A 16,173-nucleotide genomic window follows, 5' to 3' on the forward strand; every position below is an offset into this window, starting at 1 on the left:
ATGTCGAGATGAGGAGCAGGGTCTCCAGGCGCGCTCCGGTAGGGACCAAAGCACACTTGGAAATAGATTGGAAAATACGCAGGAACTCATTCACCCCTGAATATTAACAATAAAACATCAACATTAACACCTAAGAAGATAAAAAAGAAAAACTTATCTGAAAATCATCTATGTATTCTTAAATGGTTTAATAATGTACGACCCCCCGGGTCACCCATGCACACCTTATTTGTCTGAAATCTCGGCTCATTGATATTCCTAAGTTAAATCTGAAATACAGCATACTCCAGGTACGAAGAAATTGCCTGAATGGCTTATCTCTTTCATAGAGGGATAAAATCAACAGAGTCATATGTTTGTTTGAAAACGCGTGAAAACTCGAGCCTGTTAAGAATACAATAAATATTACATATCTTACGCTACTATCTGTCATAAGGACACAACAAGGTCATTATTAAATCTTAGCCCTTAATAGTTTCGTGCCTTACAAGGCATGCAGAACTCCCCTTAGTACACCCTTGCATTTCATCGGATGACGCTTGAATTATTTTTCTTATTTATACATGCAGAATTGTCTTTAATAGCGTGATGTCTGTGGGCTGGGGGATTGGGATGCAATAGTTCTTCCTTGTGGCCAATGCAAACGGAAGCTGGTCTGTGGCCAGGAGGTCTGGAGGATGTATTGCAACAATATGTACTTACAGCCTGGAATGATGTTGTGCCAGCCAAATCTCAGTGACAGTCATTGCCATTTTCTATTTTAAAATAATTAATTGCAGACTTCTGTGTTAAGCTGTTCTTTTCCCCATGGAAGGACCACCCCTATACTCATTCAACTGCAACTAACCTGCCCTGATGGCTTTTTTAGCATCTCATGCTGCCACAAATAAATTCTCTCCTTACCCTCAGCTACAATCACCACTACAGCCTTTTCACCCTCGCTGGAATCTAACTAAAGGACGAAACTTACCTACCCAACAGCCACATCACCAGGACAGTTCCTTCTGACTTTGTTTTTGAGCAGGTAAAATAGGAAGGAGAAGGAGAAGGAGAAGGAGAAGGAGAAGGAGAAGGAGAAGGAGAAGGAGAAGGAGAAGGAGAAGGAGAAGGAGGAGAAGGAGAAGGAGAAGGAGAAGGAGAAGGAGAAGGAGAAGGAGAAGGAGAAGGAGAAGGAGAAGGAGAAGGAGAAGGAGAAGGAGAAGGAGAAGGAGAAGGAGAAGGAGAAGGAGAAGGAGAAGGAGAAGGAGAAGGAGAAGGAGAAGGAGAAGGAGAAGGAGAAGGAGAAGGAGGAGAAGGAGAAGGAGGAGAAGGAGGAGAAGGAGAAGGAGAAGGAATACCTTAATAGGTAAAATGAATTTAAAAAATACTCAATCACAGAAAGGCACAGTGCCCAATGTTTTGGGTTACATTTTTGCTAGCAAATGAAAGGTGCCGTCAACTGCTCTCATGCAGTGAGGCCAACCAGCACAGGATGGTTGATGTCCATATCATTCAAGTTCTTTACTTTCTGAAACTGAGCAGCTGTACACAAACCACCTACAGGGAATAGCCTCTGGCCCATAGCATCTCCTGAACCAGGCTTGGAAGAACGTTAGGTAGCCCAAGTTAATGGTGTGATAACATTTTAAAAACACAGAGAAATGAGATTTGGTGTCCTAGAACTGTTTAATGTACCTACATAGATGGAGCTTCAGTGTCTATAGTGTCTGTACACTGACAAAAGCAGAGAGATAGAGGTTTGAGTTCCTTCGGACCAAGGAATCTGGTTTCCCAGTTCCTGGACAAGAGCTCTAACTGTTATATTGCCCAGCAATAAATGTGGGCAGAACCACATTGCTCTGACCTAGTTTGCACACAGTTTGCTTTGTGGAAAGCCTGAGCTGTCTGGCATCCAGGAGTGCCCTGACGGTGCAGGTCACACGCAGCCCCATGTGTGTCTTCTGGTCCTGGACAGGCTCAGGCTCTAGAGCTGCTGAGCATGGGACACTGCTGGAATAACTGCAATAGTGGGTGTCCAAAGGCTTCAGGTATAAAGGGAAGAACCTAATGAATTTTGGCATATCCCAGGCTAAGAAAGGGCTGTTTCAGTCGTGGGAGGAGAGCCAGCCATGCTGCAAATTTGGACTTAAAAGCCTCCTTTCCATTTGACTCCTACTTTAGACTCTGAGCAGCAATCTGGGTGTGTCTACCTTATTTTCACTTACAGGTCTTGGTCCCAGATTGTCCACACTCAATTCATTCCCTAGCTCTTTTTTGGAGTGCACAAATTTGTTCCCTTTGAAACAACACCTGTCCGCAGTTCTGGAAATAATTTAGCCCAGAGACATTCCCAATAAGCAGTCTGAATGAGACTACACCAGATTTGGCTCCCCTTGTCCCCCTTTTGTTCTGGCTTTGCATCCCGGAGCATCCTCGAGCACTTTCCCATGCCGCAGCACCAGCTGTGCAACACCAACCATCAGGTTCCCACTGCAGGAGCACCACGCGGACTGGTGATGGCACAGGCTCTCGCCTTGTCTTGGATGCTTTGAACAGCACTTCCTACACTTTCGCACAGACAAAGGGAAAATTATCATGTTGTATTAAGGACTCAGGGTCAAATGATGAGTAGGGTGGGCATGGTCTTCATGTTCTCAGGTCCGGAGCAGAGTCAATGTGACTGCTCTTGTCACTTGGCCTGGAGTGAGGGACCACTTTTTGGGTTGGATGCATTTAGCTGCAATTTTTAATCTAGCCTTTTATCCAGCATGGATCTCAGAATTATAGAATCAAATAAATGAGTGCGCATGGGAAGATAAAAATAAGAGAATTAAATAGATGAGTGTGTATGGCAAGATAAAAATAAAATCCTGTAACTTCAAATATACGCACAATGTTTTACTCGTGAAGAAGATTACAAAGCTCTGGGAGAAGATAAGCTGTAAGCCCACAAACAGCCAAAAATCTAGCTGGGGTGCCCACCCTACACTTGGTAGGAGCAGCCAGGAGCCTGCCGTGCACACCAGCCGGAGGGGAGCTGAAGCCCTCTCCCTCCAAAGAGGGCGAAGCCGGCCACAAACGCCTCTCACCACATGGCAGCACCCACAACGCACCACAAGGAAGTGGAGATCTCCCCCCGCTACCGGCACCACCACGGTGCTTATGTGCCCAAACAACAGGAACCTGCTTTTGGTGGGTGCAGATAAGAGCTGGCAGTTTTTGTCATCGTTCTGGGGGATGGCTGCTAACAAGAGGCAATTTTAGCCACAGCAGCGTTACAGGGAGATGGAGGCAGCTCTGTGAGGACGTGCGGAGCAAAAAAAAAGTCACATCATCTCTCTGACTTGTTTCCAGCCCGTCTGCGCCAGCACTGGTGAAGGGTTATCCCCACCGGAGGTGATTCAGGGTTAGCCCCTACAGGTTTGAGGCATGGTTGTAAACTTGCTGGAAATAAATAGCGGAGGGGCGACCGAGTGTGGGAAGGCATAAAATCACAAAATCTGTGACTGTGAAACACTGGGGGAGATCATCAGGGGACAAATTCTCCCGTATTTTACAGTCTGTGCTGTGTAACAGCAGCTCAGAGCTTCAGGTCCAGCCTGTTGATCACTGCTCTGGCCCCGCTTCAGCTCAGGAGGATACACTAAAATTGATTACAGATGTCAGTTCTGGTCACTGAGCTGTTGTAGCCCTTCAGGCAATCTACCCCTTCCAGAAACAAAGTCCAAGCCGAAGCGGAGCAGCTCCTTCCCCTCTGCCTCTCTGCGGTCGGGATTGCCTCAGGCTCCATCCTCCTCCACCTCCTGCTGCTCCTGACTCAGTTTGGGCTTTCCCAGGCTGCAGGAGCCCTTCCCTGCTCTTGGCTGCCAGGGATGCCCGCCAAACTCCTTCACCCACTGGGGGCCAGCCCCCTCAGCCCTTTGGCCACCGCCACCATCTTGCACCCTACATCCACGCGCTGCTCAGCAAGAGGTGGATTTTCACAGTTCATTAAGGTGTTGAAGAAGAGCCGCCGCACAAGCGGCCGTTGATTTCCTGGTGCTGTTTGGAGTGGTGGTACCGCCACTCACCTGGGGGGGCTGACGGATATCCAGAGCGCTTGGTTGTCCTTCCTCAAGCTGAACGGCGTTGGGAGCACACACATGGGGAAAGGAGCAAACTGCAGCACCAAGGGTTAAGTAGTACCTATCAATGCTGATAGACATTATTTCATTCATCTCTTCCTCTTCGGAAGGCCAGCATGTATCCGGGTGTAATGCCTCCATCCATGATGAAGGCAGACTTTGCATCCAGCACTTTGCATTTTAATTGGTGCAAAACAGGAATAGCGCTAGCTCGCTAGGGACAGTATCTTTTGCTATTTTGATTTCAAAAATTAAAGCTATCAAACCAGTGACATAAAAATAAAAGATCCCCCTATTACAGATAACAGGAATTGCTGCATTATTGCTCTGTCGTGCCACTCGTAGTAACCAACAGCTTATTGCCTTAGAAGAACCATCTTTATCACGTAATTGTGCCTGTGTTGTATTTGCTCAGCTTAAGAGAGCTATTACTAACCTGAACTCCCGCTTTGGGCTGGCTGGGGAGGTGAAAACTCACATGGTCAGGAAATGATGCTTGGGTGAAAAGGCTCTATAGTTTCCAAATTTTCCTGTTTAAAAGGAGCGGCAAAGGTATCTTAGAGATAAAACACTCTCTTAGCTGAAAATTGGCCACATACTTTTCTTTTCTTAATGGAAGACCTGTATTTCACTATGAAATGCCCATTTTCTCAGGAGAAGAGTAAAGAGACAAAGAACTACACTTTTTACACTGCTCTTTGAACTGAAACATGATGCTCTGATTTGAGCTAAAATCCCTCTTGAATAGCCTTATGTTTTAACTCCGAGGAGACAGCACCAGGTAGCTGAGACGCTTGAAAGCAACTCCAGCTGTACGTATACCAATATTGACCATTAACTTCGAAGCATCAAGATGTGCTATTTCTACATGCTGTTGGCAGGAGCCCACGTATCTTTGGGTATGGGTTTGCACTGAGCCCAGGTATGTTGTATGACACATATGACACATGACACAAACGTGTCTTCTCTTGTCCCCCATTTTCTTCCCCTCACTGCGTCCCAGGATCATGCTGCACACCTTAATCTGCTTCACAAACACCATCTCTGCAACCTCCTCAGCTAGAGGAGACCCTCCGCTGCATCTGAGCAAGGGAAGGCCTGCAACACCCAGCAGAGGGTAAAGGGGTGATACCCCTAACTCAGTGCGCTGTGAATGGCACCAGGAAACATGGAGCTATACCACAGCTGTTTAAGCCATGAGACGAGTGTCTCATTCAGTGATTTGTGGCAGTGAATTTCACAGATTGACTAAACCCAGCTGGGTGCTGCTTCCCAACAGGCAAATTGCTCCAGCCAGCAGGCCTGGGCGTACTGTCTCTTCCCAACTGCAGCTGACGGGGCGAGAGTGCTCCGAAATACACCTTCTCACTCCCACAAACTGCGAATGATGCGGCACTGGCATCAGCACTGATAAAACCGCATCTCACATCTAACGTTATGCCTACCTGACGAAGCACAGGGCGCCTTAGAGATGCTCCCTCAGAGCTGCCCACCGTGAACCCCCCCTCACCCCCCCGAAAACGACCAGAAACTACCAGCAGCGCCAGCCTTAACTTCGCGTTTCTCTGCCCTTGCAAGCGTTTGGGCGCCCCCGGAACGGGGGAGTGAGAGGAGCCGCCCCCCCCCCCATCCCCATCCCCATCCCCATCCCGCCCGGGCTCCCTGCCGGCAGCCCCCCCCACCCCCCCCGGGCCGGCCCCGGCTGTCACCCGGCGGGACCCCCGCGCCGAGCGCGGAAGGGCGCCGCAGCCCTGCCCGCGGCTGCCATGCGTGTGCGCGGCGGCGGGGCTGCCCGCGCTGGCTGCCGCTGGGCGCCGGCGGTCCCGCAGCGAAGGGCTCCCCGCGGCGCCGCTCCGCTCCGCTCCGCGGCCGCGGACGGGCGGGCCGGGCAGGTGCGCGCTGCGGCTCCCCGCCGCCCCCTCCCCTCCTCCCAGGTAGGGGCAGCCGTGCCGGTGTGTGTGCGTGTGTGTGTGTGTGTGTGTGTGTGTGTGTGTGCGCGCCCGCCCGGCCCCGGCAGGCTGCCGAGCCGCAGCGGCGGAGGCGGCGGTAGCAGCCGCGGAGGTGCCCGCCGGCGCTGGCGAAGGTGGTGGTGGGGACGACCCGCAGGTAGAGGCGGAAGGGGGCGGCGGGGCGGGCGGGTGCGTGCCCCGGGGCGGGCGGAGGGGGGGGGGGGGTCAGCCGCGCCGCGGGTTGCGGAGGCGGCGGGGGGGGACGACGGGGACGACCCCGCGGAGCCGGCGCTGAGCCCCGGGCAGCGGCGAGGCGTGAGCGGGTCTCTCGTTGCAGGCGGCGGCGAACCGGATGCCTTTGGCGGGCAGAAGATGTGTCATGGGAAGCGGGCGAGCGGCGGCGGCGGCGGCGGTGGTGCCCTCCCGGCGGTGCGGCGGCGGCGGCGGCGGCGGGCGCTGGCCGCGGCGCTCTGGCTGCAGCTGGCGCTGAGCCTCGGCCCGGGGCCGGCGGCGGGCGGTGAGTGAGCGGACCCGGACCCGGACCCGGACCCGGCCCCCCTCCTCCGCCCGCCATCCGGGCTGAGCCCCCCCCACCTCCATCCTCCTCCCGTCCCCCCCTCCCCGCCGCCCCGTAGCCCCGGCCCCGGGGAGGGGGGAAACTTCCTCCCCCCGTGCCCGGAGCCCTCCGAGGGGAGCGAAGAGCCGCTCCGTCCTCCTCCCCCCCTCCCCTCCCCGCGCAGCCCCCGGTACCCCGCCTGGGGACCCCCCCCCCCCCCCCGGAGGACGGAGCCTTACCCCGCTGGGGAGCAGTGGTTCCCAGTAAGTACAGCAGGATTTTGGAACAGCGTATCTATTTTTTTATTAAAAAAAAAAACAAACCAAATAACCCCCCCCCCCCCCCCGCTCAGGCATCTCTCAGGTGCCTCTTGGTGCTAAACCCCCGTGCAGCTGGGGAAAGCTGAGATTTTGGGAGGACGCAGGCAATTTTGGGGCTGAAAACGCAACGTCCTTCAGCACTCTCCTCGTGGTGGAGCGACCCAGCCTCATTTGGCCTTTTTCATTTTAATTACATTTTTACACTATCATTTTAACTTATTGAGCCTGTGAGATATTTTCAGCAGGTACATTTAATTACAAAATTGCTTTAAATTGATTCCATAATTAGACTTGGATTGCTGGAAAAGTCTTAAAGTAAACTGCTTTGCTGTAAGATGAACTTAGCTGTGATAATGAGAGCAGCTTTGTATTTCTACTCCGGTGTGGTATTGTATATTTGTGTTGGGGAAATAAGCCATTTTATGATCGAATCTCATCACTAATGGCAGACAGAGTCCCATATAAAAATTGCCCGGGCTTCTTCTCATGCCAGAGACTTATGCCAAAATTTTCTAACTTGAATGCCTAAGCCCGGGCAACTCCAATCCAGATGTGTTTTCTGTCACCGAACGTAGACTTGCAGAAATACAGCTGAAGAGGACCTCAAGAGGTCGTCTTGTCCATCCTCCTCCTGCTGTGATTCAGTCCTCATTTCTATCTCGAGGCTATAAAGCCATTTTCCAATAGAAATCCCGTGACTGCAAATGTGATTCCAGCTAAACAAGCTTTTAAACTGTTGCAGTCTCCACGAATCCCTCTTTAGAAATCAATGGCTTTTTTTTTTTTTTTTTTTCTGCAACTGCGTTACCCTTGGTTTCCTGCCCAGCTCGCGGTTCTGCCTGTCCTGTGCCTTCCTCGCAACTGGAGTTGTGTGAGCTCCCGTCCTTCTCTCACCTCCTCCTTATGGCTCCATTCATAAAAAAATGAGACTATTCCAAGGCCCCCTTCTCCCTGAGGCTGTGTATATAACGCAGCTTGATTGTCGGCATTTATTTAGCTGATTAGTGCAGGAGGTTCTTCGAAATATGGTTTATATTTCCCTTGAACGTAGTAGTTTTCATCACAGCCTGCAATAAATTCTTGTGTGATGTTGATCGTTATTAACAACCCTGCCTTTCACCTTGGTAGTGTAATTCTATATCAAATTCCATTTGTAAAGCATTTTAGAATCTTTCAAGAATTTTATTTTTTTGGGCCAGAGTTTAGGAAGAGAAAATACGCTGAATGACTGTGCATGGGTAAAATAACCAGTGAATAATATTCGTTGCTGTTTCTAAGTTATGACTGCTATTATTTCCCAATGTGGCTGTGCTCGGAAGTGGGGTGCTCTATAAATACTGGTAGAAGTACAGATCTTTCATGTGGTAGAATGTGTGGTGGTTGGTTGTTTTTTTTTTTTCACCCTGAGTCATTCCGGTGGTAAAAATAATGAGTTTTGTAATTAGAACAGAGGACTGTAAATTAGGATCCTTCCTATTTTAGGCTCTCTTCTATCTGTGAGCGAGCTTATTGTGCTTATGCAGCTTGCTGGGAAGGTTCAGCGGTTGGGTCCCCAGCCTGTGACCCAGAGTTTGCGAACTTGTTAGCAGCTGTTGACATTGACCAAGGTTGTGGTTTCCTGGGACTTTTGAAAATTTCGTTGCTGTAGGACTCTCCCCTTATGGATTTGCGTATCCAGACAGAAGGCACCCGGCGTTACTGACTGCTTTGGAAAACGTAGCCCCAATCTCTTTCTATCTTCTCATTATCTGTTAAATAAGGATAATCATACTTCTCTCAGAGATTTGAAAAGAGCTTTGATGACATTAATGAAAATACTATGGAGGTGGAAAGAATTTGTTTCAAAAGCTTTAGAAAAACAGCAGTGACAATATGCTGAAATAAAAACTATCTTACATATTAAAAAATGAAAATGAATAGTTTAGGGTTATTTTTTCTATAAAGCAATTCACGGCTTACATTTTGGATCCCATTTATAGCTTCCTCCCTTCCTTAGCTGATACCAGGACTTGGCTCCTGTAATAATCCTGTCATGACTTGTGTGACTCCTTCTATTTTATATCTGACTAAGCTCTATTGATTGTCACGTTCTACCATTTCACCCCAAATCAATACTACTTATAACTCTCTTTTTTTCTTGTCAATAACCCTACAGAGAATAACTCTGTTTATTACATTCTGACTTTCTCAAAAGTGGATCTACCAGAAAATTTGCTGTAGAAGTGAACTCAAATGAACAAACCTTTCAGCTATCGATATACCTCATTCCTCCCCGATGTATTTAACTCTGCTGATACCAAGGATAAAGTAAACCTCTCATACTTCAACTTGTGGCTTTCATCTAATCATCTTTGTTTATCTTGCTTTTCGCTATAATTCTGTACTGTAGGGGAAAAAAATAGAAAGAAAATAAGAAAGTAGGAGCAGGGTGGGAAGGCTATTAAGAGGAAAAATGAAATGCACAAGTGGATGGAGCTGATGACAAGCTATTTTAGAGTTTTAAGGCATTGCAGAGAGTTCACTGTTAAATCTGTAGTATGGAGATAATAGCTATAAGAATATGTTTTTGTATATATTTCAAATTCCTGGAATTATATTAAAATTGTGGAGGGGGGTGGAATCTAAAAGGAGAGGGAGAAAAAACATTCAGTAAGGTTCTGGTTTTGAGGTTTGTTATGTGGCCTTAGAATTTTGTCATCTGCTTTATTCTCCTAGGTCAGTTGGGTGAGCTCTGTTCTTCTGCAGTGTCTCTTCTGCATGGCCCCATGGGGAGGCTCTGGGCTGAAACACGCATCTCTGTAGGCTTGGATGGGGCTGTGGGCTGTCACCTCGTCTTGCCTCCCGGCCTCAAGCAGGATCTGGTGTTTTTCTTGCAAGATGTTTGTTTAATCTTCTTCTTAAAAAGTCTCCGCTTCTCCTTTAAGCACACTCTTCCAGTGCTTCATCAGCCTTTACATGAGAAAGTTTTTCCTGAGGTCTAACCTGAAGCATCCTTGCTGCCGTTTAAGCCTGCTATTTCCTATCTTGCTCACGGCAGATGTTCAGCAGAGCTGCTGCTCCTCAGCTTTCTGGAAGTCTTTCGTGTTCTGTTCCATCTCTTCGGTCTTCTGCTGCAGAAATGCAGACTCTGGTTCCTCCAAAGGCTGGATGACTCCAGTTTCTCCAAACTTTTTTGAAGTCTACATCATACTTTCTACATTGCTAGTCATTCAGACCATGAGCTTGCTCCCGTTGAGTCACGTCCCTGTGGAATGCGCTGCCCAGCAGCCTCGACAGAGATGAACAGAGCTCAGGGATAGCTGCCTGTGCCTTAGAGGCTCTGCTCCTGTTCAGACATCCCGGGCACCTTTGCAGTCATTCTATGATGCTGCTGGTTTATAGTCAGCTCCTGATTCCCTGGAGCTCCCAGGCTTGTTCCCGCAGGGCTGCTACCTGGCCAGTTGTTCTCATCCTGCGTTACAGATTTTATTGGTGTTGGCAATCAATTTGCTGGGTTTCCCTGGTCGCATGTCCTGCCGGCAGCATCCCTTCACATCAGTGGGTGCTTTTAAGCTGGGAAGTACTATACGTCATGCGTGACAGTAAAGAAATCTGGCATGTTGTGAAGCCTTCAAACATGATACTCAGTGTTAGTGATACCATGCAGAATAGTGGTGTTTTTTTTTTTTCTAGACCAAAGCTGCATTTTTACTGCTCTGTGATTTTGTTGCATTTGATTAAAGTCTTGGTTATGCCTTGGTTATAGTATCTAACCACTGCCTTTGGATGTAGTGGCTACCAAAACCACATCCCTCAGGTTTCTGAGGGTGGTAGACTTGTTTCCTTGGGGTAATACAAGTTTTTGTGTGTGCTGATGATGCAGGCCCACCGGAGAGCTTACTTTTTGTCAACCTGCAATTGTTTTTGGCAAGAGAAGGCAGCCAAAGGTTACCCCTAACTGCCTTGCATACGTTTTTGAGATTATAAAGAAGGTTTTCTGAAAAATCGGAATGTTTTCTGATACTCTCACTGAGTCTGTAGTTAATGTATTTTAGTCATTCCCTCTCAGTGTGTCTGCTTCGCTTGTCAAGCAAACTAGACAGTTCAGCCTCGAGTTCTCTGTACGTTTGATGAAATCATCAGTTATTTTGCAGGGTTGTTTTTAACCTCCAGCTTATTGGAGGAGCTCAGTATTTTGGAAGGAACAGATTTTTCCCACCGTGACACGATCTTACTCTCAATCCCAGATGCGCCTCATACAACCTCCGTTGCCCTCTCTGCAGACTTAAGTTAGCAGTTAAGTACCGTTTTGTAGCCGTTCTGATTGCAAGCGGCAAGGCCAGCGACATCGTAGGATGGCAGCTCATCGTTCGTCTTAGTGGCACATCCTTCTGCCTACAGCCTTGCGAGAGGTGGGCATATTTGACAGGTGAATCTTATATCAGTTTCTTGGCACCCTGCAAGAACGAGGTTTATCCACGATTTACCATGGGAATCGGAGACTGAGGTTAACGTCGCTTCTCTGTTTTGCTCCCTTGCTCCCAGAATTACAGTAGACTATCTCTCATCTCTGTATTAGGGATGATTACAACTTTAGAAAAATGAATTAATTATGCTTTGCTTGATTTTCTCGTCTGTAAAGTAGATAAGCGATGTATTTCACGGGTATGTTATGAGGTAGTTTGAGAACCTCCCAAAGAAAATGTTACAGGAATGAGGAATAGGGATTTGGGCAAAGTATAAACTAAAGTTTACCAAAGTAGAAGGTTCTTTAACGTTCATGATTTTCGTTATTGTTGTTGTGTGGATTAATAATTATTCTTACCAGAATTAGGAAGATGTTATCTTTTTTGACTTCTAGAGCTTCTTATGGATTTTTTTCTATAGTGTTGGTCACGTACTCCATTTTTTCCCCAGTATTGTATGCCTCTGATTGCAATTCATATTTTTTACAACAAAATATGCATTATTAAAAGTAGAAAACCTGGCACTCGTCCTGTACGTTTCAGTGAGGTTTTAGGCATGAAAAGAACAACAAAGTGTGGCCCAAATTCGTATTAGCTATATGCCAGTGCAAACGTGAATGAAAAACTGGGCTGCATTTAGTGCTGAACATAACTTAGTCAGAAAATGAGCTGGAGGGATAAAGCGGTGTAGTGTGTACAATTTGATTCAGTAAGTGTAAAAATTAGCTTTGCTAACATATTAAGGGGACTGAAGGTACATGTATCTTAAATTCAGCAATTCAACTGTGAAACCAACATCTCCTCACTTGGTTTTACATCTTCTTCTCAGCCACTTTCTTCAACATGGCACAAACAGAGCATTATGAAACCAATTATAGGCTGTACATCTACTAGATTTCACGGCGGAACGGTTTATAGTAGCAGTTTTTAACATCCGCGCTTACCTTCTGACTACCTCGCCCCATCGCTTCTGTCGACACCGAGTTTGGCCGCCCGGCTTTCAGAGGGGGTTCCCGATGGCTTTTCCTGAACAGCTGGGCTGCTGAGGGGATTTACCCGAATCGGGGTGTTTCTTTCTCCGTGTACTGAAAACAGTAGAAGAGGTTATTGGTGCCATCTGTGCTTACTGAGCCCCTGCGGGGAAAACGTGTTGGACGTGTTTTCACGCTCGTGGTGGGTGACCCCTGAATCAGACCGACTTTTAAATTGGGTAGTGGCCATCCCAGGTTGCTTTTCTGGTTATTATTAAGGGAATATACAAAGCTTTTGCTCTGTAGGGAAGTTCCAGAATTTATCAGGAACATTTCTGTATTAAACAAACCTTGTTTTTGTCAGTATGACCAACTTTAGAAAGTAGTACGTGGGCCTTTTCTGCCAGTGTTGCTACATACATTTGCTAAGCATTAAAAGAAAAAAAAAAGTAACAAGCATTCTTGCTTGTGTTAGGTTAATAGTAACAATAGTGATAAAAATGTGACTTTTTTTTTAGTATAGCCCTTCTCATCCATGGAGTTCAAAGCACTTTATTAAGGAAAATGAGTTTTATTATGTCCCTTCGTAGATGGCGAAATGACTATAGAAAGTTTAAATGACTTAAAGACACATTTCACTTAAGAAAGATCTTGTCATAGACAGGGAAGAGATCCTCTGGATCTTCGTCCAGCACTTTCTTCTGTAAATAGAATTTAGGGAAATTCCTAGTCCACATTTGTATGATATGGCCTTTATAATAGGATTTTTTGGCTGTGACTCTCTTCTAACTGAAATAAGCAGCAGATTTCCTATTCACGTAAATTGCTACTTAAGCAAATCACAGAGGAAGTTTTTCCAGTGCGGTTTATTTGCTTGACTCCTTTATGTCTGAGATAGCACATGGCATTTTTCCAGGCACTGAAAACATTTTCTTCTGAATAATAAAAAAAAATTAAGAAAATAAGTTAGGGTTGAGCCCTGAAAAACGTCATCATGCAGTTTCTCATAGTGCAAAGCACATATTAAGAGGAATGGCATTTCTGCTTCGCTCAGTCCTGTGGTTGGTGATCATAGTTTACATGAAAGGGCAGCACTGGAAAAGAATTCCATGTGATTTTTAAACAATTCTAACATACTTGAGCAGTTAGAGAGGAGAAGAGCATTGCATGACCAGGTAGCTCCATGCAGACCATGGCACGAGTGCCGTTGCCTCACACCGCCCATCGCAGTTTGGAAATCAGTGGATGTATAATGCGCTTCTGTAAAAAATGACCTCAGCATACAACTGTTTGCTCACGAAAAACATAAGGTGTAATGTAAAGGACATAGACAGGTCTAGCGCCTGGTCCCTCGCTGTTTCATTTGCTTACTGCAGGTAGTGAAGCTGTGCAAAACGCAGGGCTGGGAAGCATACCAGAGCAGAGTTTCTGTGTAAAGCCAAATACTGCACTTAGTAAAAATTGACAAAATCTGGGGGAAAAGAAAAGTTTGCTTGGAAACTGAAAAGAGGAGACAGGGCTTACAATAGATTGAAGAAGAAAATAGGTTAGGTTACTAAGGCTCAGATTATGTAGAAGTTGGGTTATCAAGGGTATCGTGAGATAGTGTCCTAAAAATAAACCCTCTTGTACGCTGCTAAAGAAAAAGCAGGATACAGCACGCACATGAATCAGGGGAATCGTTGTATCACTGGACTCCCATTCCGGAGACCTGGAGAATACACTGAAAAGAAGAGGTTGTCTTTGAAAATGCAAAGCCTTCAGATCTTCTTTTTTGGTACTGCAGAAAGGCAGCAGCAAGCGTGGTTGTTGATCCGTCAGGAGACTGGAGAGCACCATACGGAGTCAAGAGAAAAGCTCCCATACATGCTGGGAGGGAGGAGAGGATGCTCAGAAGTGGAAGCCTGTAAATGTGGCGTCCTGCTCTCCCTTCTGTCATTAGCGTCAGTGAATGCGTACAAAAACTATGGAACAAAAAATCCATTTCCATCTTCCTTGAGGTGGGACAATAGGCTTGAGTGCAGAGTCACAGAAATAGGACTGGAAAAGACCTCTGAAGCACCTGTAGTTCATCCTCCTGCCCAGAACAGGACCCATATACATACCTCAGGGAAGTTATCATTCAAGACTTAATGTTGAAAACTCTGCAATTTCCCTGAGTATCTGTTTCAATGCTTCACTCTCTCAACCATCAAAAGGGTTTTTCTGAAGTCTAATTTGAATCTTCCTTGCTGTAACTTTGGACTGTCTCTAAGGATTTACATCTCTAGCGTGGGATTCCCAAGTGTTACTTCCTCCACAGTGCTGCCTGCTGGTGCAAATCCACCAGTACTATGTCTCTGGTCATCCTGACTGCTGCTACCAATTCCCTGGGTCAGGGTGGGTGGAATCCTGACTGCTCCAACCCGGCAAAGTGTCTCTGAGAAGTGAGATTTTTTTATATTTAGTTCTATTTTTATATAAACATATATTTATATATATATACATATTGCTCAATATATATATATTGAGCAACCTAATCTAGTGGAAGGTGTCCCTGCCCATGGCAGGGGGGTTGGAACTAGATGACCTTTAAGGTCCGTTCCAACCTACACCATTCTATGATTCTATATTAGTTAACAGTCTGTGAGCTAAGGTTTAGCTGTAACTGCCCTATGTTGATATGTTGCTGCCAACACAGAAGGAGACAACGTGATTCTTCATGGTCGAATTTATGTTTTTCTAGTTTAGTTAAGGTCACAGCTAAGTTTGTATTTAACACAAGATCAGATTTCTTACCAGCAGCTATCAAAAAGGTCAGGTTTGCCTTGCTAATCTGGAAGGGCTTGCAAAGACTTTCCAAAGTCACAACTGGAAAGAATCGGGAATAAATCTCAGAGCCCTCCTATAAAAGATGCTTATTTACACAGTCTGATCTCCTTGGGGATATTAGACCAGCTCTTTGTACTCGATCGTGATGTAAACAGTATGGTTATTCCCACACTAAATTGCACCCAAGTGAGTTTGTGTTTCACTTCTGTAGACAGAGTGAAGTTGTATACACTGAATAGCTCCATGGTAGTAGATCAGATCCACACAAAAGCCACTCAATAGCTTAAGACTTCCATGTGTGTTTGCAAATAAACAATTTTAACTGGAATTTTTAGAAGCAGCTACTTACAGCTGTCAGCTCCGGTGCCTGAGTTCCCATTCCTAGTAAAACGGGTGCTGATGGTGGGTATCCAGAAAGACTGTGTCATTCAGGAATCCGGAGTGGCACCGGGAGAGGTGGGGGATATTAGAGAGTGTGTGTGTGGAAATTGCTTTTTTAGGCTAAAATGGAAGTTTGAGAGATTTAGAGCAATGCTAAGAGCTGAATTAGCAAGAGGAGGACTGCGATGGTGTGGGGATTGAAGTCAACAGGACTACTTGCTTGAGTAAATCTTCCAGCAGTTAGAACTTCATGGCATAGAGTATGTCTTTCGCCTATTTCTAATACTCTGTGTAAGCCTACCATGCTATTCCTGTGTTTTTGTAATAATGATTTGTATTCTGAAAGCCATGGGTACTTATGAGACAGGCAGTCGTTTTTCTGTATCTCTCCACTTTGCTGACATTTTTAGGGCTATTTTGTATACATCATATTACTCAGAGAAAACACAAATGATCCACTTAGAACTGAAAATAAATAATAAATAATTTGGTCTCCTGTAAATTGGACTTATAAAATAGCTTGATTGCAATTACCAGCTTTGCAGTAATCTTGAAAGAATTAAGATAAAATGGCGTTATGATGAGCAATAGTAAAAATGAGAATACACAGACATTTGTCTTGGTTTTGTAAAATGCA

At 46.3% G+C, this 16,173-nt stretch overlaps 1 protein-coding gene across 1 annotated transcript in view; it reads left to right on the plus strand.

Moving 5' to 3' along the window:
- Nucleotides 1–6,424: 6,424 nt before the first annotated feature.
- Nucleotides 6,425–16,173, plus strand: part of SUSD4 (sushi domain containing 4) — a gene marked incomplete at its 5' end in the record, with an annotated part of 74,544 nt that continues 64,795 nt past the window's right edge. The window contains one exon of the mRNA XM_082481470.1: nucleotides 6,425–6,569. Coding sequence (XP_082337596.1) covers nucleotides 6,425–6,569 — 145 coding nt within the window. The remainder of the gene's footprint in view (nucleotides 6,570–16,173) is intronic.

The sequence above is a fragment of the Vanellus vanellus genome (genome assembly GCF_965231255.1).
Source record: "Vanellus vanellus genome assembly, chromosome: 3".
Classification (NCBI taxonomy): Eukaryota; Metazoa; Chordata; class Aves; order Charadriiformes; family Charadriidae; genus Vanellus; species Vanellus vanellus.